This window comes from Lissotriton helveticus, chromosome 6, assembly GCF_964261635.1.
Source record: "Lissotriton helveticus chromosome 6, aLisHel1.1, whole genome shotgun sequence".
In the NCBI taxonomy this organism is placed as follows: Eukaryota; Metazoa; Chordata; class Amphibia; order Caudata; family Salamandridae; genus Lissotriton; species Lissotriton helveticus.
Genome location: NC_136067.1, coordinates 1931126488 through 1931148298, shown reverse-complemented (window position 1 = coordinate 1931148298; position 21811 = coordinate 1931126488). Strand labels below are relative to the sequence as shown.

The window sequence follows — 21811 nt, the reverse complement described above, 5'->3', positions numbered from 1 at the left end:
GGTGTACAAGCCAATTTATCCCGGAGAATGTGCCTAGGAAGTTCTGATCTTAGCTTTCTTCTGTTAGATTTGCCCAGTGAATAGCAAAAGCTAAATTCTTATCCAGTAATTAACAAAATCCGATATGGATGGATACACAGTCCACTCCCCTGACCAAAGATTTTTATAATGTTTGGGCCAAAGTCCCGGGCCCCCACAGAGTCTAGTGTAACACTGTTAATAACATAAATAGTCAAAATACCCCCTGGATTATGATCTCCATCAGATGTATCCTTATGAAAATCCCCCGCTGGAGAAGATGTGGTTGGATGTTGGATGAAAATATGTGTTAAATTGGTGCTTGAGGTTTTACTAAAGGAGAAATGTCATAATTGAGCCTCTGCGTTCATGTAAAATAATCAGCCGATGTGACTTTAGTACAGTTCAGAAAATGTCACCATATGTGCTAGAGGTAGATATTTTCTCGCCATCAGTTAAATTTGCTAGTTGCAGCAGAGCCTACAGCAGCTGATCACTGACTGAGCCATCTGAGAGTCATCTGAGAGCAGAGGAGTCGCTTTAATCTCACACAGGCCTGACACCCCGCTGGTTGGCAGCCTGCGGGTGGGTCGTTCTATGAAGTAACAATGGTAAGTCTGAGACCTGAAGTGGCTATTTGCTGTTTCCCAAGCAAAACAAGAGTCCTGTTGGAAAAACATTAGTGAGTTACTGAAATAAACTGGCTATTACCGCCTTGCTGCTCCGTCCCACAGCACCCGCCTGCACCTTCATGCCTGCACCCTGGCTGATACAGACACACCACATGGACAAATAATTTTCAAGTGGTTAAGACAGGGGACGCCTATTTTATATGTAATAACCTTACATTTCTCTTGCCTCTGTTTCGTTCCTGTAATCTGATGAGACTAGGCTGAATTGGACGCCTTTACTGGGACATGGCATCTTTGGTGTTTATTGTTGCCAAACCAAGTACAACGCTACGTTTTTAAGATATTATTTCCTTGGACTGGGTATGATTTCATAAGGAACAAACCCCCCCTCCCTTTTTTCAAATAATTGGAGGGGCTTTCCCCATCCTAATCAAGTGCCCTGAAGAAGTCCTGTATATGGACGAAACGCGTCGGCTGTTCGCTTTGCTGTGTTTTTCTCAGAATAAAAATAAAGAAAAGAAAAAAAGAGAAACACTGAAGTCTTTTTCTGCTCCCTGGATATGGACAATTGATTTGTTTGTGGTGATAGAATGATCTTGGGTGGTGCACCTTTGCTTCTTTTTTATAAATTGTTCATCAAATACTCTGAATATCAGTCTGTGCAAAATGGTGCTGCTTAGAGATATCCATTGGTTTGCAGCTTCAGAAAGCAAGTGATACGCAAACATCATGGTATACTGAATAATGCATAATTGATAATAATTTAGAGAGTACTTTTAATGCTATGATGTACTTCATTTCTGATACTCTCATTTTATTTAAATCTTACAAGGAGGCATCCTGGGTATGCAAAGTTAGCGCAAAAGCTACGAGCGACACCTCTCTAGAAGCAGTCCTATGGTAATGGGAGCAGTTGGATAAGTAAGCACAAGCCGAGCAAAAGAGCCCAACCTTCATAACAACTCTGCTATATGAAGCATACATGCTCAGGCTGAGCATGACAGGGTGGTTTTCTTCTGTCCATCAGCAGGGATCAGGCCTTAGGGGCATAATGACTATTCACCAACATTAGTTAATCCACTTCTCAGAGCCTGTTGTCAGCTGTGGTCAACTGATTTGCGTACCACCCTTTGGGGGCGGCGGTGGTGGGGGAATCACAGAGTGGTAGCTCTGAAAAAGGACGACAAGCTCATTCATCCCAATGTTACTAGGAAATCACTAAGAGACTGGTTATTTATTTTTTGGGCAGGATTTTGACTCAAAGGGAATCGTAGTTGGACAACTTCATCTATGTATGGGCAATGCTGGGAGGCCTCAGGGTAGCTATGCGCTTTATAAATGCGTTTTCATTCATTCATTCATTCAATCTGTAAACTATAGTACCATTGCTGGTGGTCCTTCTCTTGTAGGCTTTGAGGACCCTTTCATGAACATCCATGAAGTTGGAGATGTAATTGTTCAGACAGAAGAGTACAAGGGCTTGTTCGGCTGTCACAGTCCTAGGTGGCAGAAGAAGACATAGTTTAATGGATAACCTATGTTGGCCAAAAGATGAGACAAATTAAGTTCTTGTTATGAGATGTAAAACCAAAGTTGGGTTTAAGATGACGCTAGGAATGTAAATTTAAGATGTAGTATTTATTTTGCATGCGACTGCACAACGGTACAGTGCATAATGAAGGGTCTATTGATGGTATTATCAGCAGGAATGAATTCTGTGAATAATTGTAAAAAAATTGTGTACGAGTATCCGTTGTTCGATGCTAATAGGTGTGTCTTTAGTGAACCCTCTCCTGGCATTGATCTCTGTGTCATCAACATGGCATAAAAGAGTGTTTGGAGACTCTTACTTAGCATTCCAGCTGAAGATCTATAGACTTTGATACCCAGCAGAGCCATGACAGGGCATGAGGTCCCATGCACAGATGCCAGCCCAGGTATTAGAGATTAATGTCCAGCGCCGCACCACTCAGACTAACCAGATCTACAGAGGAATCCTTCTGTGCATGGCATGGTAAATGTTGTCAGACACAACAGCAGTCAGACGATCCTGTGCTTTCACCCAGCACAACATCCGAAGGCGAGAGAAACCCATCTATGAAACTTAAGGAAAGGATCTCAACGCAGTGGCAACACAGTTGGCCAGGTTGGGTATCATTGAATAAGTAGTGTTGTAACAAACTTGTTTTAGAGTTTGAAATTTGTGTTTAGTTAATTTTAACAACGTGGTATGGCTTTGAGAAATTGCTTTGATCTAGAGAAGTGCTTTTTATTATCTTAGTTATCAAGGTATCTTGTAAACAACTTAGGAGCGAGCTGTTTGTGACAAAGGTATTGATGGTTAAAAGGTTCTTTAAACTTGACTAGTGCCATGGGACATGGATCCAGGTGATGTGGTGAATTTAACAATGGTGTGTCACACTTGGACCAGTTCCAATCTTAGCATTAATAAGGGCTATATACTTTAAGTGGTCATGGTGAGGTGGAAACCAGTGGAAGAAGGATTACTGATTGTGTCACTTTGTGGACTGGGATGTTATGGGGCATTTTATTATTTTGGAGGAGAGAAGTTTAAACACTCCTTTTACCTTCCACATGAAGCTATTCATTAACAGTTTGTGGTTTGAGGCAAGGTCTTGGTTTGAGGCAAGGTCTTGGTTTGAGGCAAGGTCTTGGTTTGAGGCAAGGTCTTGGTTTGAGGCAAGGTCTTGGTTTGTGCCAAGGTCTTGGTTTGAGGCAAGGTCTTGAATTGTGTTAGTGGTGACAATAGCTTTGGGAAGAGCCAATGATTGAAGTAGTCATGCAACTGTACTATTACTGTTAGGATGTGAGGGTAGCTTACCTGTATTGTGCTTTTCTATTCTATACGCCTCTGCTTGCACACACAGAGTTGAAAATGCTTTTCAATAAGATTCTAACCAATGGAGCAAAAGTTAGGAAAAGTCTATGGTCCAGAAGGACCTTTGTGAAGTAGATGATTGGGTTGAGAGGGAATCTGTGTATTGACTTGTTCATATTGCAATAAGTCAATTCTGTTCTGTAGCTCTGGGACCACAATGTTTGTAGAAATGAATATATGTTTGATTAAATGAAAACAGCATCTGCTTTTTTTAGAAATAACAAAGTGCATATCTGTGAAACATATCCTGGGCAGGAGCTTCCTTTTCTGGACTCTTGTGTGCTCTATAAAACACTTTTGAAAATCCTTCACTCCATGACGCATCTATGATGCTGCGTGGCTCTTAACCATGGCGACGTAGAGTGACACTGTGTGACCAGAGGCGACATGTGTCTCACCTGTCCAAGGGATGGAAAGGTCTACGGTGTCCAACACCCCGAAGAGGTCCAGCATCTCAAGCAAGCATCCCACATGAAGGGGGCTTTCTTCCAGAAAGCCATAATGGGTGGGTTTTGTCCCATGTTTGGATCTGAAGCCAGAATGTGCTGCAAAGAGTCCTGAATGGAGTTTGAGGTCCGTCTGTAATTTGGCGGGCAACTACTTTTCTCCAGAAATGTATCATATAATACCAGTAGCCTGACAAATTGTCTGTCTACTACTCACTAGCAGTTGTGATGTTTGCGTTATTTTGCATCTTGACGTCTGAGTTTTAGTCACAGTCGGCCATGTGTATGGCTTACTGTGCACCTCCAAGGTGAAGAGCTTTCAAGTTCTCCAGTTTCACACTAGTAGCTCATCCATTTCTAGATTTTTCTTTGCAGTCTGGCACCTGCCGACCTGAATTTACAGTGGAATCCGCAAGAGTACAAGAACCTCAAAGCATACAAACAAACTGGGTACCAAGAAATACTCCAATTTGGTGTTGAGTGCAACAAGAAGAATTTTTGATTGTCCCCATTTGTTCACCATGTCAGACATCAGCCCTTCAGCATGAGCCAGCTGGATCAAACTATTAGACCACTTACCTACATATTCCACCAATCTGTTGATTATTTACTGTGTCTGGTTATGCTACACATCAGTAATGTGAGAGACCCTTGAGTAAAACCTAAAGGAATACACATCTTTACACCTCCTGTTGCAGCCCAAACGAGCCGCTAAGTTTGCTATCTAAGACCCTATGATGTCACATTTGTTGGAGCCATTGAAATCGTAGGGCATGTGATGTCACTTCCTTTTCCCATATAATTTTGATGAGGTGATGACACATCCTAAAATATCACCCAGCCCAGCTTCCATGCAGACACCATATTTCAAAGAATCATCCTGAGGGCTCCAAGTGTGTATGCCACTCTTCCAAAGGGAGTCTGAGTAGGGTGGGGAGAACCCTTTTGTCCGGCTTGGGGCTGGACAGGGGGACACGCTCTGACCTACATCTGCGCTTCAAGGGAAAGCCACCAAGTGATGTGGGAGGTAGGGATGGATGGCAGAGCTGCATTGTAGTGTGCCGTAATGGAGGCAATGGAAGGTCTGTGAGGGACCTGGCGGCTCATGGAGCTGGTGGGCAGTCAGTCCTGCAATGCAAGGCAGGGCGGCGAAAGAGGGTATGGTCAGCGGGGGTGCCAGCATTGACATGCACTTCTCCCTAAGAGGTGGAGTAACTCAAAAGTTTCATGGGGATCCCTAGGAACTCTGAGGCAGTGGCGGAGAGGATGGTGGGCAAGACCGTGTAGCGTGGCATGTGGGCATTCCTCGAGGAGCTACGAGACCTGGACTTGAGCGACTAACACAGAAACCTGGATCTCAGCTTCCTGGATTCATCAAGAGTACACTGTGCAAAGATCTCCGAGTAGAGCATATTGTTAAGTGTACAAAGATGAAAAGGAAGGCATGGATTAGTTTTGGGTTCCGGAGTGAATGAAGATCAGTCGGTAGTATGAGGGTTGCTAGATCCTAAATGGTGGATGAGGGAATGAAACCCCAGAGGCTGATAATGAGTACACACAGCTATGGGAATGCTTATACCTTACAAAAAACACAGTTGATGGACAGAATGTAGAACAATGTCATACATTCACCCCAGTACAAGGATCTGGGTCTCAATCCATCGTTTTTTTGCACTCCACACCACCCTGGGTTAGACACGGGCTATATGCAAATCAGCTCTGACCCTGTGCCTCATGGGAACAGTCCAGTCCGAACTACCAAGCCATGTCTTTCCCAGACCGGAATCAAGCATCCAAGGACCGGTTTCTGGCTATCAGCCTTCATTCAGCCTGGATAGCTTGACTCCAGTGGTGTGGAGAGCCTGGGACTCACGTCTGAGCATACCCAGCCCACTCGGGGTGAAAATTGCAAAAAACACAGTTGATGGACAGAATGTAGAACAATGTCATACATTCACCCCAGTACAAGGATCTGGGCCTAAATCCATCGTTTTTTTGCACTCCACACCACCCTGGGTTAGGATGCTTATACCTTATTCACTAGTTTCAGGAAACAGGTTAAAGGGGGCGGGGGAGTGATGGGTACTCTCATAGACATGTGAGCACCGGGGAGGGGGCAATCAGTACATTTAAAAACAGGCATACAAGTCTTGAGCATGAATGCTCCAAATATGCCGGGATAGATCGATTGGGGCGTGCTTTGGTACGCCAGCCAGAGGTGGCGCCAGCAGGTGGGATCAGAGGTAGGTCGAGAAAAGGCTGGTACTAGGGTTAGATGGAGTGGGATGGAGACAGCTAGCCCATAATTTAGATCAGCAGCGGGCAACAAGGAACAGAGGGTTCACCAGTGCAGTCTACTGACCCTACCCCCAAAGTGCCTCTAAAAACATAAAGGATCCTTATATGGATATATTAAAGCTCTGTTTCAAAGAACACTTCTTGCAATTTAATTATTTAGTGTTTCATGTAAGTGGCATATGTTCTGCTTAAAAGTAAAGTCTAGTAATTGGGAAGACATTTCAGAAATGAGTCTCACGTGAGTATACAAATATTTCAATTACATCTTAAAATGCTAAAGTAAAGCATCTGCTGTTTTGTATGGATTTTGTAAGCTGCAGTTAAAAACGATCTTACAGCATTGATTTAAGTTGAAGAGGATAAAGAGGCAAACAATTTGATCACATTTATTCATGCACAATTACAGTTTTTCTTTTCTTGTTTTAGGAGCCTTTTCTGCTTCTGAACCAGTGGAACAATCAAAGGCACAAGTAGAAATGAGTCGCACTAACCTCCCTGTGGACATGCAGACATCACGCAGGTCTCCCGATTCAAGGAGAGCTTCCCAAAATAAAACCCTGCAGGGACCCCAAGAATCCCTCAAGCACAGGAGGCTTCCCAGCATCCCTCACATCGTGTTCAATCAACCAGAGAGTGAGCAAAACTCAGGGGTGCCAATGCGGAGACCTACGGTTCAACCTCCAGAGCCACCAACGTACGAGGAGGTGCATGGCGGGAAAGCCGCAGTGGATGCCGGACCTCCAGTGGGCGGTGGACTCTCTCAGCGAGTAGGCCCTACGCATGAAAGTTGGATTAATGATGACGAAGAATGGCCGGCTGCCCCGCCTCTGACTCTTTTCGACCAACCCCTTGAAAATGTGTACACCAATTTGAAAAATGAAAGTATTGCTACCCTAGAAAATCAGCCAATCATTGTGCCAACTGTTGACTCCGCTGGTACGCAGAAAAGCGCACCGCAGGCCACTGTCGGAGAGGAGCCTCATGACAAAAATTCTACTTCCATCCCAGCACAATTATCATGGCGATTTCACTTAGCCCTTGCATCTGACACTGAAGATAGCACAGCTGCTGAAGACCCAACACTGAAAGGTCTATATAGTAAGGTAAAGAAGGACGCTAATCGCCCCGTTTCTTTACCATCGTCCACCTTGGGAGATCCCTTAAAAGCTGAAGACGATGTGCCACCACCTGTGCCAGTAAAGCGGTTTGATATCGAAGAGGATCTGTCCACTCTGAATCAGGTAATTTGCTCTTTTGGTGAATCGTCATAGGGAAAAATCAATACTGCATCTATTAAATTATGGTATATTTGAAGTTAAATCAATCAATCAATAATCTTTATTAAATCAAGCCAAGGTAGGTTCTAAAAGATAGGCATATTCCAAATACACACAGTTAACTAGACAATATTAAACTGTACATTTAGCAAGAGAAAAATTTAAAACAATGCCACAAAATCTAGCTAAAATCTGTTAAAAATATACCGCAGTATGATATCTTTTCAAACCAATTTAGCCAATAAGTATATAATACGTTTGTCACCAGGAACAAAAAAACTATAAAAAACAAGACATAAAGTGCAATATCATATAATGGTCTGTCACTTCGAAACAACAAATTCTTCCTCTGACCTAAAATACTTTCCAGGAAGCAACCAACTGAGTGACCGTTGTCTTAGTAGTCAAGTTGTTGGAGAAAGGGCAAGGCGGCCATGCACTTAATATATTTATAGCTTCGCAACAAGGGCAATAGAAATCTCCTTGTACAGGGAAGGTAGTATTTATAGACAAAGTGCAGGGACTGGGGGGATTGCTGATTGCATGGGCGAATACATATGTCTACAGAGAAAAATTGCCCTTGCGGAAAACATATCATCCACCGAATCAACTCTAGTCTGAACCTAGTCAATATTGTTTATTCATAGACGTAATGCACAAAGAACAAATAAGGAGCAGTCCCATCAGACATCTAAATCGCACAATAATCCCTCACAGTTGGCTTCATCACCTCTACAGCCTCCCTTATTGCCTGACTATGGTTAATAAAGCAATCCTTAACCCAAGTTTTGTCTTTTTTTGTGATGGTCTCTGGTTTCTCAAAAAGATATGTTCTTCACAGGGCTGAGTTGGTTTCCCTTATATCTTTCATCCACTGGATGTTCAACCCATGATTAGAAGAAAGGCAATCTCTAATAACTGCCCGGTTGAGCTCTGCTTCCTTATTCACCCAAATCAAGCACCAGAGTACCAATGGTGCTGCATTTATAAGGTTGTGGACATATTCTAGGCCTAATTCTCGATGCGAAGAAAAATGAGGAGTTGAAGGAGGAACCCCCAGCAGACACTGACTAAATAAAATTCTTTCCACTTGGATAGTCCCTACGTCTCTACAGGCCCATATCTACATTTCGTAAGTAACAATTGGAAGACATTTCCTTTTATGAATTTCCAAAATCGGTGCTGCAGGGTTTTTCCCAATGCAGGCAGCAAAGGAAAAAGTGGTTCCCAAAGCACACAAGAAGTGAGTCAACCTGTTTTTAGGGACAAGGGGACCAGGTTCAGGCATTGAAAAAATCCAGACCGAATAATGGGAAGGAGCACTCATTGTCCAAATTTCTTCTTCCTATACATAAGGTACAAGTTTTGGTATTTCTTGGGCCACACACCATTATAAATGTTTTCGAGAAGTTGGTTTCCAAATTGAGCACCTTCACGAATGCCACAAAGCTAGAAATCAGCTTCTTTAGGCCATTTGCCGTCCTGGCCAAAAGTACCACATTGTTCGCCTATAATGGGGCAGGCACAGCTTTTTTAACAACATGTGGTATGTCTGCCCAAGCAACACTAGGGTTCTTTAAAAGTCATTAATATAGAGTAAAAAAGAATGGGGACAAGTACTCAACCTTGGCATTCTCCACGGTTGACTTTAAAATATGGAGTACACTCATTAATTTCCTAAGGCCAAAAGATCCTGGTGAAGGAGTCTTAGGAAGTAGACCAAATCCACCTCGAGGCCCTTGGACACAGAATATCCTATAATTTGGATGGTTTACACATGGCTTGTTCGAACAGGACATTCAAAGCAGTGACATATATAAGACAAAAATGTCCTTGGACTATTACGGTGACATTGTGCAAAATCTAACAAGAGGATTGGTTTAAAACAATTGGTGGCACACATCAGGAACAAAATGCTGGCTGTGTCTTAGTGCACAGGACTCATTTGAATATTGAAAGGCAATCACTGTCCTTGCACAACCCCATTGTGTTTCAACTTTTCAAATAGAAAATTCTGAAGGCAAAGACAAAGTACAATAGTCAGTGGCATGTCAGGAAGTGGAGCTCGGTGATTGGGTGGTGAGGCCTGCACCCAGAGGGTAGCACATGCTACTTGATCCTTGCATTGAGGACATGGATAAAGCAAATAGGAAATGTCATGTTAATGACGAATAGCATCAGACATAGACAAGTATTTTTCTCAAGCCATGAATTAGGGAAGCAAATGCACATCATTTGCATCCTAGTCCAGGATTAGTCTTTGCAAACTCTCTATGACCCACAGGTTTTGCACAGCTCTTAGCAGATGGCACATTTACCAACTCAGACCTTTTCCATTATATGTGTAAATCTGAGAACAGGGCTAGTGGCCATGAGTTTTCGCCTGCCCCCTTGTGCCTGCACTCCTGCACGAGAGAGGGCTCCCCGGCACTGTGAATCCTTATTTTTCAAGGGGCGTTGTGTGTAAAAGCAGGTTGTCTGCAAATGTTTAGTTTCCCTTTGAGGGCCGCAGGACATTTTATTTCCTCCTTAAGCAGTGCTTAATTTGTGCTAGTGGTTTCCGGTGCTGAGCACCGGCACTTAATTTATGGGGCCGAAACTATGCATTTGTTCTACTCACTCCAGCAAGCTCAGCATCACCATGGTGCCAGCTGCTGCATGTGTTCCAGTACTGGCTCCCAGTCGGATGACGGTTACCAGGCGCAGGTGGGGAATTCCATCAGACTGGTGGCTGCGCTAGACTGCCTGCTGGCACCGAGAGGCCTGCTGCATTAAAGCGCCAGCGTATGGCCCCCTCGTGCAACTGAAGTGTGCCCCTTCTGCTTCCCCTCGTCTGCATAGGGCCTAGTTTTACCTGTCTGAGAAGATGTGAGGTGCCTCTTATAACCCCACAGACCTCCACTCCGCGGTGTACAGTCGTGATTCCTCCCACGTTCCTGCTAAGAGAAGATTCCTGACACTGAAGCTGTGTGAAACTACACGCTCCTGCTGTCTTGTAACTGCAGTCAGTGGTCAAGTTTGACGTCATAGTGAACCTATAGTGCAGAGGATGTCCACTCTAGTTTTCACAAGTGCACATTCATATTTCACAGACTTCTCTCACAGAAGTTAACAAATGTGCATTCCTGTCGCCTGCCTCGGTGATAGAATACAAATGGGCGCAAAACAGTAATGGTAGTGCATGTGAGCTGGGCGCAAATTGTGTCTGCTAAGATATTGCAGCTTTTAGCTTTTAGGTGTTGGTGATAGCTCCCAGTACATATACAATGGTAAAATCAAGGGCGCAACAAATGCCGTTCTTGAGCACCGGGACTTAATGTTTTACAAATTAAGCACTGAAGTAACACCTCTGACCTACATCCTGGCAGCCCTGTCTACCAACTTGCTGACCTTGTGTGCCCCACGTAGGCACCATCCTCCTCCCCAGAAAGGCTCTGCCTGAATTCCTAATCACTCTGCTGCAGTGCTTACACGTTTCCAACTGGGATTTTTTAACTTTCTCCTGAACTCCAGTTTCCCCGCTCCTGAACTGCATTACTGAAAGAATAAGCCAAACTGCTACTGATCACAAATCAGTGTCTGAAGCATCCTGCCCTTCACCGTAGGTATTACTTTTATTGTGTATCAGTCTGTGGTTCCCAAACTGTTTGCGGCGCCCCTGGCTAATTTTGATGGCACACTGGGGTGCCACGGCGCACAGATTGGGAACCACTGCCCAACCTCATCAACCCCCTAGCAAACAACTCTCACCACTACGTCCTCCTCGGTGACCTCAACTTCCACATTGATGACCCCCAACGATGCCGACTCCATCGCCCTCCTGGAGAGCCTGAACCACATCAGCCTCACCCAACTGGTCACTCAACCCCATCTTCACCTCCAGTGAATGAATACCATTCAGCCACACCACTGAACTCACCTGGATGGACCACACCATCCTACACTTCACCATCACCGGCGCCCAGCACACCATTACCAGTCATCAGTTCCCCCCCACCCCCGCAGCTGTAGCAAGGTCACAAGCCCTCACCACCTCCCAACCCGAGGCGACAACAGACCTCGACCAGGCTGTCCAGAACTTTGCCACCTAGATCACTGACCGCTCTAACAGAGTTGCCCCACTGAAACCTACAAAATCTCCAAACATGCCCGCTGGTACACTCCAGTTCTTGGGAACACCAAGCATAACTGCCACCAGCTGGAGAAATTATGGTGCACCACTAAGAACCCCACCAACAGAGCAGCTCACAAAACAGCCCTTAACAAATATCACCGGCAAATTAAGGAAGCCAAGAAAGCAGCCATCACCACCCGCATCAACTCCGTGGCCAACCACACAAAGAAACTTTTCAAAAGAGTTCTCCAACCCAACAGCTACAGAGAGCATCATCCACCCCTGCCAAGAACTCTGTGACACCCTTCAGACTACTTCCACAGCAAGATCACCAACATCTAAAAAAAATTCCAACCCTCATCCTGCCACCCTCAACGCCAACAACCTCTACCAACCAGCGAAAATCAGCCAAACCATTACCACCTGGTCTTCGCTCACTGCAGTGACCACAGCAGCCATCATGTCTTCCATCTACTCCAGGGCGCTCTCGGAACCCTGCCGCCACCACCTCTACAACCTCACAAGGAACCCAATGAGCATGCAACTCACTAGCATCCTCAACGCCTCTAGCTGCACAGCAAACTTCTCAGACAGATGGAGACATACAGACATCAGACTCCTCATAAAGAAAGCCTCCACCGACCCAGCGATCTCAAAAATTATCGTTCAATCTCCCCTACTCCACTTCTCGGCCAAAGTACTCAAGAAAGCCATCAACCAGCAGCTCACCAAATTCCTGGAACAAAACCTCATACTGAACACCTCACAATCAGTATTCTGTGTCAACCACAGCACTGAGACCGTGCTGATTGCCACCATAGACGAGAACAGAACACTCCTCGACCACAGAGAAACTGTTGCCCTGATCCTCCCCGACATCTCAGAGGCATTCGCCACAGTCTCCCACCACACCCTCATCAACAGACTCTACAACATAGGCAAGACACCCTTAAGTGGATCGCCTCCTTCCTTACAGGATGCACACAGGGCATCCCACTGTCTCTCTTCACTTTTACCCCCAAATACATCATATGCGGCATACCACAAAAAGCATCCCTCAGCCCCCCCTTGCAGACGTTATCAGATCCCATGGACTCAAAATACCCTCCAATGCAGACGACACTCAACTGATCCTCTCCAATGCCAAAGCAAACTTCTGCAATGCCATGACCAACATAGCCAAATGGATGAGTGGCAACTGAAGTCAACTCAACTACAACAAAACTGTAGTACTGATCTTCGGTAAGCACACCTCCACAAGGAACCACTACTAGTGGCCTGCAGAACTCAGGCCTACACCCACTCCGACCAACCATGCACGCAACCTCTGCATCATCCTTAGCAGCCAACTGACCATGAAGCGACAAGTCAATGCAGTCACCTCCCTCTGCTTCCACACACTTTGCATGTTCCGTAGAATCTTCAGATCGATCCCAATCAACACCAGAAAGACTGTCACTCAGGCCTTCGTCACCAGCCACCTCGACTACTGCAATGCCCTCTACACCGGCATCTTCACCCAGCTCCTCAGAATACTCCAGACCATACAGAACTCTGCAGCCAGACTCATCCTGAACTCCCCCCTCCCCCCCGAGAGACCTCCACTGGCTCTGGCTCTTCATCCAGAAGAGTTGCCAGTGCAAGATCCTCACAGACGCTCACAAAACCCTCCATGACCTAGGACCTACCTACAACACCATCGACTGGCTCTAGACACCTGCGCTCCTCTTCACTCACCCTTACGCACACACACCTCCCCGCATCCGTCGCAGTGGCTGCTCTTTATACATTGCTGCTAAGACCTGGAACATACTTCCCTTCCAGCCCCGTACAGCCCCCTTGCTAACAGAAAGAGACTCCATACCTGGCTCTTCATCAGAGACACAGTCCCTACATACCCCTAGGGGTGACAGTGTTGTGCTTTACAAATGCAGATTGATTGATTGATGGATCTTGCGTATGTGCCATGGCACAGGCCTGTCCCATGGATTGTGGTCTTGTTGGGTAGGGAGGGGCACCCAAAGGTCTAACCTCATAATGGAGGTAGGCTACCTCCTTCACCAGGTGTTAAGCAGCACGAGCGAGGTGGTGATAGCTTACTGTGTAGTGATCAGTAGGAGTAAACAGGACCTTTTCACCCTGTGTCATTGGAGTGATGCCCACATGCTCACTAATATTTTTAAGACTTCTGCTGGTATGTGCTGAACTCACCCTTAGCCATCATCATGTAAATGTGGAGTGATGTGCAGTATTGGAGTAGTGACTGTGTTAATTTTATGTGTTCCTGGGATGGGTACAGTACCAGGATGGAGCACTTATCTGCAATACATGTGTGGTTAGTAAATGTGCTATATGTATGCCAAGAGGTGTATTGCTGCATTCCTGTGAGCTGGGTGAGGACACACTGGAGGAAAAGAAGAGACTCTCTTTACATCTCAAAATACTTCTCTTTGATTCAGTGATAGATCAGAAGGAAGTGGCCTGGACACCTCTCAGAAGGAAGATGGGGCTGATAAGAGAATCATAAAGAGTGGGACGGGGTCTGGGGTTAACCCTTTGATGCGCATATCACTGCGGCTGGCATCCAGGTGTAAACTCTTGTCACTCCCATGAATTATGTAATGAACAGTCCGCTTCTGAGTCATGCCTGCTGTGAGAGACCTCTTTCACGAAGAAAGATGAAAAGCAGAACCCCATCCTAAAACTTCAAATACCGGCCAACTAAATTACATTTGGTGTATGGAGAAGGACTATAATACGGAGAGGTTGAATCCTCCCAAAACATCATCGGCCAAGCAGCCGAATGAGCTATTTGAGAAGAGGAAACGCTACAAGACTTCTGCCTTTGACCAGGACTGGGGACCAAGGGCTGCTACTCTCCCTGCAGGGTGAGGGGACATCACCCAAGAAAAACCAAGACCAGCTGCCCCACAGCCTTGGGCGCTAGCACCTGCCTGATTAGACAGAACAAGGTCCATTGAGGAGCCCTACCTGTGGGAAATGTGAGTTTTCTGCGGAGCACCGCTCAGGCTATCGCCTGTTTGCAGGATTGTTTTCGGCAACCCCGGCACGCCTAGACTGGCCGTTGCTAGCACCAGGCAATCCCCCGGTGCGCCGCAAGGGTGGGGGCCGGTTTTGGGCACCTGGGGCCGTTTTTGTTACAGGGACATTTTTGCAGCATAGCTGCGAAATCGGCCCTGTAACAAAATCGTCCGAAAACCAGCCCGGGCAAAGAGCTTGGTCGCACCCCCAAACCCCCCGGGGGCCGGCCGAGCACTTTGCCAGGGTCGGTTTTGGTTCCCAGTCCGGCCCTGAACCCCGGTATGCCAGGAGAGGGCCGCCATGGACTTAGCTATTTGTTGAGCACTTTGTGGGTCCTGCTATACCCATATCATAGTGCTGAGGTGACCAGAGAGGGTCACCGGTAACATATCATTTCCATGAATGGCAAGACTTGTGACTGCTCGGGCCAGGGCTGGAAGAGCTTGTGCTTGCATCATCACATACTGCGGCAACCCCATATGCCGGAAGAGGCTGCCGTTACCAACATTGCCAAAGGATTCGGACTGCCACCCATGCTGCGAGGTAATTGCCCCAAACTCACCGAGGAGGGCTGCCGTTGGCACAGTAGATGATGTTGCATTCTCGTGGGCTCCAATCAAAGATGAAGAAAGCATTCCCACCCCAGTTGAAGTCAACTGACTGCTTTTTGAGCAGGGAGCTGCTCTGACATCGGAAGGCCTCCAGCAGAATAACTACAATGCAGTTTGTTACAGCACATTTATTGCATTATATTTCATAGGTTAAAGAAGGGACCATACTAACAAGCATATAAGTGGATGAGCAATGGACCCCTTTCCAGCCCTATTTGGCAGCCAAGTGGGTAATGGAAAAGTCTTGCGTGTCTCCTGGTGCTGTAGGTGATGGACCACTTAGAAGATGTGCAGCATCTTGGTCTGCAGGGGAGAACATCAAATGTTGAGTCTGGCAGTTCAAATGCTGCAGTGGTGATGAGGTGTACAAAAGAGTGACAAAGCATGCCCCCTAATAAGACATCTCCTGTAGCTATCCTCCCTCTGAGCAGTTTGTTGGCGGCAGACGGCAACCTTCCTTTTCATTTCAAGGCAGATTCCCTTCATAGGTCTAGCTACTAAGAGTGAGAGTAGGTAATCCTGGGAAAGTAGTGGCACCAGGGCTCGAGTCGGGGTACCTCGCGGGTGGACGGCGTCCCCCACCTTATTTTACCGGGGGTCGCCATCCCCCCTGCCAAACAGCTGGACTTCACTCTTTGGCCTCTCTGGGACGAGGAGCTCGGCACCTTTCGTGACGTCACTTTCTGTCGTGACGTCACTTCCGGTGACAGCGTCCCCCCACACTTGTGCCCTGAGTGGCACAGAAGAAAAAGCAAGATGGGTGTCACTATAAACAGGAGAATCTGATATGATAATCGCAACAGGCAGCAAAACTTGAACAATGGAGGTGAAGTGAGAAAGTGGGGACAAATTAAAAACACATAAAATGATTCACAGCAGAAACAGTGACATACACAGTAGCACACCTGTGCAATGAGGCTGTGCTGACATGGGATTGTTCCTGACACCTGGATCTCATCCACTGTAATGATTCTCAAAGTCGGAGCTCAACGCCTTTCAGAAGTACGCTGCAGGGTCTGGTCACAATTTGCACAACACTGTGGCGGCAGGTACAGCCACCATCTAGCCCACTATAATTGAGGAGGACTCTTGGACTGGGAGCTGTACAGGAATTATGGATTATTAGCAGTATTAGGTTTATAATTATTCAAAGAATGATTAATGTAATTCGAAAACATTATCAATGAGGGCTATAGACAGTAGTAGGGTCAGGTCAAGCATGAATAGTAAATCAAATGAAATACATTAAAAAGTAATTACATAATAGAGAAGTTAGGATTAGTATTTTTTTTTTGGGTAGAGGAAAACATTTTGAATGATTTCATTCCAGTTTCTGAAGAGTACGTTTTAGGGTTAAGATTAGGCTAAGGAAATAAAGAAAATTATAGCGGTAAAATATATTAGGGTAAGTATTTGGGTAGGATTAAAGATAATATTTATGTTAACCTAATTTAGATTTAAAAAGAATTATAATTACAGCTAAGAACAAACGTAAATTAAAAATTAAATAATAATTGTAATACACTGCCAGGGTTGATGTAGTGTGCTTGGGTAGTCATAAAAAACATTCATAACGAAGCTCTATGATGTAGCGGTCGCTGATGCTGCGACAAGCGTGCTGTTATTCGTCAAGGTCGATGTTATCGATGTAGTACGTACAACCTAGAACAATATTGGCCATAGATAAATACTAATCCTGAGCACCCAATATTCATCTTGTTTCGATCATTTAAATGTCCTGAGGAAGGCCACAGATCTTCAACAAGGGGCCAAATGATCCTTGTTGAAATTTTTTACAAATCGCATGACGGTTGCATGACGATTTTTGCCAACATGTATTCTAAAACAATTGCTATGAGATGAGGGTTATTGTGTTGAATACAGTAGTATACATGTTGATGCAAGTACTAAGGCATAACAAATGGGTATAATCATGTTTATTGATTTGCTAGTTTTTTAGAGCTTATAGTAGCATATGTTTTTAGATTGCAGAACATTGCATATTTTTTAATTGATTCTTTTTGGTATTAGATTATTTCTAAATACAGTTCATAATTGTGTTAAAATTACCAACTTTCACCAACAAACCAATGCTTCTACATTTGTTTCTAAATGAAATGCCAAGAACAAAAACAGGATAGGTTGTGTAAACTGTTTCTTTAAGGGAGACATTTATCATTTTAAATTGGTTATATGGGAAATGGACTTTATTAGAATCGGGCACAGTTGTAATTGGGTATTTGGTCGGTTGGTGAGTTTAAGATGCTGAGTGAAGATTTAGGCAATTGGAATGAATTCCTCTTAGCCACTCATAATCACTGTGTCTCACTCCGCTCCATCATAGTTTTTCTCACTGTGTACTACAGCCATGTATAACTCATATAGAAATCAGTCATAGCTCACACCAGTATGGGCAGCTGGGACTCTATGCCTAGGCTACATCCTTTCTGAAAGGGAGCACAAGCAACCCCTGGAATGGTTCTGATTAGATGGGCCTCATCAGTGAGGCGAAGCTTGAGCCCTATGGCGCAGCACACATGGGACCCCTAAGTGGGCATAATCAGTGCATTTAGGGCATCACACTAAGGAAAGTAAAACAGTCAATAGAATGTTTGACTTGGTCTCAATCACTGGAAAGAATTCTAGGCCATCACTTTATTGTTCATCTTACTGAGACACTATGCGGCAAAGTTATCACCGGTCCTTTACTCGCGATGCTGAGCTGTGCTCCTGTATCTCTCGTGGAGCATGGCTTCTTTCCTTGGTTTGTAAGATATAGACCAAGGTATCTGGTACTCGTTGTTTGATCGGAATTATGTCCTGCTCAGCAGCTATGCTTACCCAATTCGTAAAAGAACTACAACTCTGTTCTTTTGTGAGAGCTAAGGTGATCATCGTCTGTCTGAGTAACCAGTCAAATGTTCTGCCTGTTGATTTCCCAGTTTAGTTTCCAGCTGTGATGGTTGCTGTACGCCCATGAGTCTAACTTTTCTTCAGTCTCTTTAGAACAACAGATCCCAGGATCACCTAACCAAGTCTGGCCTGTAAAAGAGCCCACATTATTGGCCATGTAATTCAAGTGCATTACCCCTTCTGAAAACCTGTGTCAGAGCAGTCCATTTTGATGTGAAGTTCTAGCATGTTTCAACTTCTATGTTGTATGATTTAATCATATCTGATAAACGTATGTGGTCCAGTGGATGCATTCCATGTCTCTAACCATGATTCATCCTTTCCAGCCCATAAATGTTGATGTAAAATGATCCACCAATACCTCACTTGGGATCAGTTGTTTACCTTTTCAAAAATTTCACTCAGTAAAATTGTAGTAATTGACATTGGCTTCCCATGATCAAGTATGATTCATACCTTGTTCTTTAATATCTCGCCCTACAGGACATCGAGGACCCATTGCCGCCACCACCCATCCTGGAAATTAACTGATCCATGGGGTTGGTGACTTCACTAAGACCTGTAGCAGAATATTGTGTTCGGAGGCCAATCTCAGAAGGGTCTGTAAAATCATGGATAGAACAGGAGTCTTTGGAATAATCTCTTATTGCCATCAGTTACACTGGATACTTTGCACAATGTAATCCTCACAAAGCTACATATTGGATTTACCTGGACCTTGGATATATTGCCAATTTTATTTGCAATGCAACAGTAGCAATGACCTCTTGACTGCAGATTCCAGCAAGTTGTACTCACCCTGGTGCGTCCGTTTTCATATATCATTCTGCAAGATCTCTGTTTGTCATGGAAGTACACGATTTTGTGGAAAGTTGTAATACTTGATAACACTATCTATTTTAGATACAGATTTATCTTTTGCGATCTGCTGTTTTTCTCCGGCATGTGACTCATAAACTGAAAACGGTACACTAAAAGTATGGAAAGAGACGATGTTAGAACCAAATAGACATATGGTGGAAATTGAGGCATCGCATGGCTTGTTGACCATGTGGATACCGAGTAAATTGGAGTTAGTGACCATTCACAGTGCTACAAGAATTATCAAAATGAACAAAGAAAAGTTGGCGCATTGAGTATGAACATTTACAGTATGCTCACTCTCACAAAATGCCATATGAAGAATCTCACCAATATTTCATTCTGAGATAGAATTCTCCGCTTATTGCTCCTTCTGTAAAGCTCATGGCCAGTGGGGCTGTGCGCCCAAAAGAAGTACACACGTGGCTTGTCTCATCTACAGCTTTTAAAGACAGTGGCCGCTTCTGAAAGATAGATCAACAATGACGAGGCTTAATCAATCAGAGGTTTAAAATCAAGGTTTTTCATGGATATTTATGGCAACTCCTTTTCCATGCTAGGTTCTTGCTATAGACAGTCAAGATCCTGTAGTGAAAATCTGCCTTTGTGAGAAGGTGACCGCAAAAGACATAGCTCTACCAAGCGGTTGTAAAGTTAAGGAGAGCTATGCAGAGAATCGGGTTGATGAAGGAAGCACAGTCCATCTGTTATCATGTGAGGACATCAGAACAAGCACAGTTCACTGGAAGATATGCCACTGTAATGCATTCCTCTTTCTTGTGCAGCTATCAGACACCACCTGGATCTGCTCCTCAGGTAATGAGAGGTCGCTCGATCAAGGAACAAAACTTAAGGAACGATGACTTTGAGAAAAGTGTGCCATAACCAGGTGTTAGGTGATTTCATGTTCAGAGTGGGCTTCAACAATATGGAAATACTCATCTCAGCGGTAGGATTGTCATTAGCAAAGTGTGGGTAGGCCTGAGTATTCATAGAGGTCAAAGCACCTGAGTTCCAAGGACACCGCTTCATGGGTAGACCTGAGTCTTCATAGAGGTCAAAGCACCTGAGTTTCAAGGACACCGCTTCATGGGTAGGCCTGAGTATTCATAGAGGTCAAAGCACCTGAGTTTCAAGGACACCGCTTCATGGGTAGGCCTGAGTATTCATAGAGGTCAAAGCACCTGAGTTTCAAGTACAATGCTTCATGGGTAGGCCTGAGTATTCATAGAGGTCAAAGCACCTGAGTTCCAAGGACACCGCTTCATGGGTAGGCCTGAGTATTCATAGAGGTGAAAGCAACTGAGTTTCAAGGACACCGCTTCATGGGTATGTCTGAGTATTCATAGAGGTCAAAGCACCTGAGTTTCAAGGACACCGCTTCATGGGTAGGCCTGAGTATTCATAGAGGTCAAAGCACCTGAGTTTCAAGTACAATGCTTCATGGGTAGACCGGAGTATTCATAGAGGTCAAAGCACCTGAGTTCCAAGGACACTGCTTCATGGGTAGACCTGAGTCTTCATAGAGGTCAAAGCACCTGAGTTTCAAGGACATCGCTTCATGGGTAGGCCTGAGTCTTCATAGAGGTCAACGCACCTGAGTTTCAAGGACACCGCTTCATGGGTAGGCCTGAGTATTCATAGAGGTCAAAGCACCTGAGTTTCAAGGACACCGCTTCATGGGTAGGCCTGAGCATTCATAGAGGTCAACACACCTGAGTTTCGAATACAATGCTTCATGGGTAGGCCTGAGTATTCATAGAGGTCAAAGCACCTGAGTTTCAAGGACACCGCTTCATGGGTAGGCCTGAGTATTCATAGAGGTCAAAGCACCTGAGTTTCAAGTACAATGCTTCATGGGTAGGCCTGAGTATTCATAGAGGTCAAAGCACCTGAGTTTCAAGTACAATGTTTCATAGGTAGGTCTGAGTATTCATAGATGTGAAAGTACCTGAGTTTCAAAGACATGGCTGCATGGATGTAGGTCACTTCAGTTTGCAGAATTGACTCACTACAACCATATGCCATCTGTCATCCGGGACACCTAAGAGCAGGGCTAGTGTCGAAAAACAAACCAATGTCTACAGAGCAACATGGGGTGGTGTTGTAATTTTTAAGAATCAGAAAACAAAAATCTCAACCTATGTCCAATCCAAATAATTTTTGATCATTTTAAAAGAAAAATGTCCTATTGAAGTCAGGAAGGGAAATGGACAAGCTTAAAAAATAAGCTTTTGCATTGAAAGGCATGTGCACGTAAATCAGTGCAAAACACTCTTACATGTGTAAGCTTATGCACACAAAGTACCCAAGAAGTTTGATCTTTGTTGAGGTAACAAACATGCTTCACATCTGACATGATGAAAAGTGCATGCTTCTTTAAAGGCAGTTTGTTGAGTAAGTATCGACCGCATAAGGAGCTGCACCTAATGTTCCTCTAATATGATAGAAACAGGCCATGCACAAGCTCATATGTTCTGTCTCACATGTCCCAATGCATGTGTTTTGGTGGGTAGCACATTTTGTCAGCGTCCTTATATGTATGGAACTTTAAGAAATACCTAAAAATACTGGGGAACCTACTAAGGGGAGGAAATCTTTACCTATCTAAAATATGCCCTTTTCCCATCGATGGGGGTGGGCTTGACTTTGCAGGCTGTGGATATTGAAGCTACAGGTATGAATTGCGCGGTTAGACCA

General features: G+C 44.8%; 1 protein-coding gene across 1 annotated transcript in view; it reads left to right on the top strand.

The window, feature by feature from the left end:
• LOC144761965 (uncharacterized) overlaps positions 1 to 20503 on the top strand; it is a 374127-nt gene extending 353624 nt beyond the window's left edge. Inside the window, exons 5-6 of the mRNA XM_078647134.1 lie at positions 6720 to 7534; positions 18734 to 20503. Coding sequence (XP_078503260.1) covers positions 6720 to 7534; positions 18734 to 18781 — 863 coding nt within the window. The 3' untranslated portion in view covers positions 18782 to 20503. The remainder of the gene's footprint in view (positions 1 to 6719; positions 7535 to 18733) is intronic.
• Positions 20504 to 21811: the final 1308 nt, after the last annotated feature.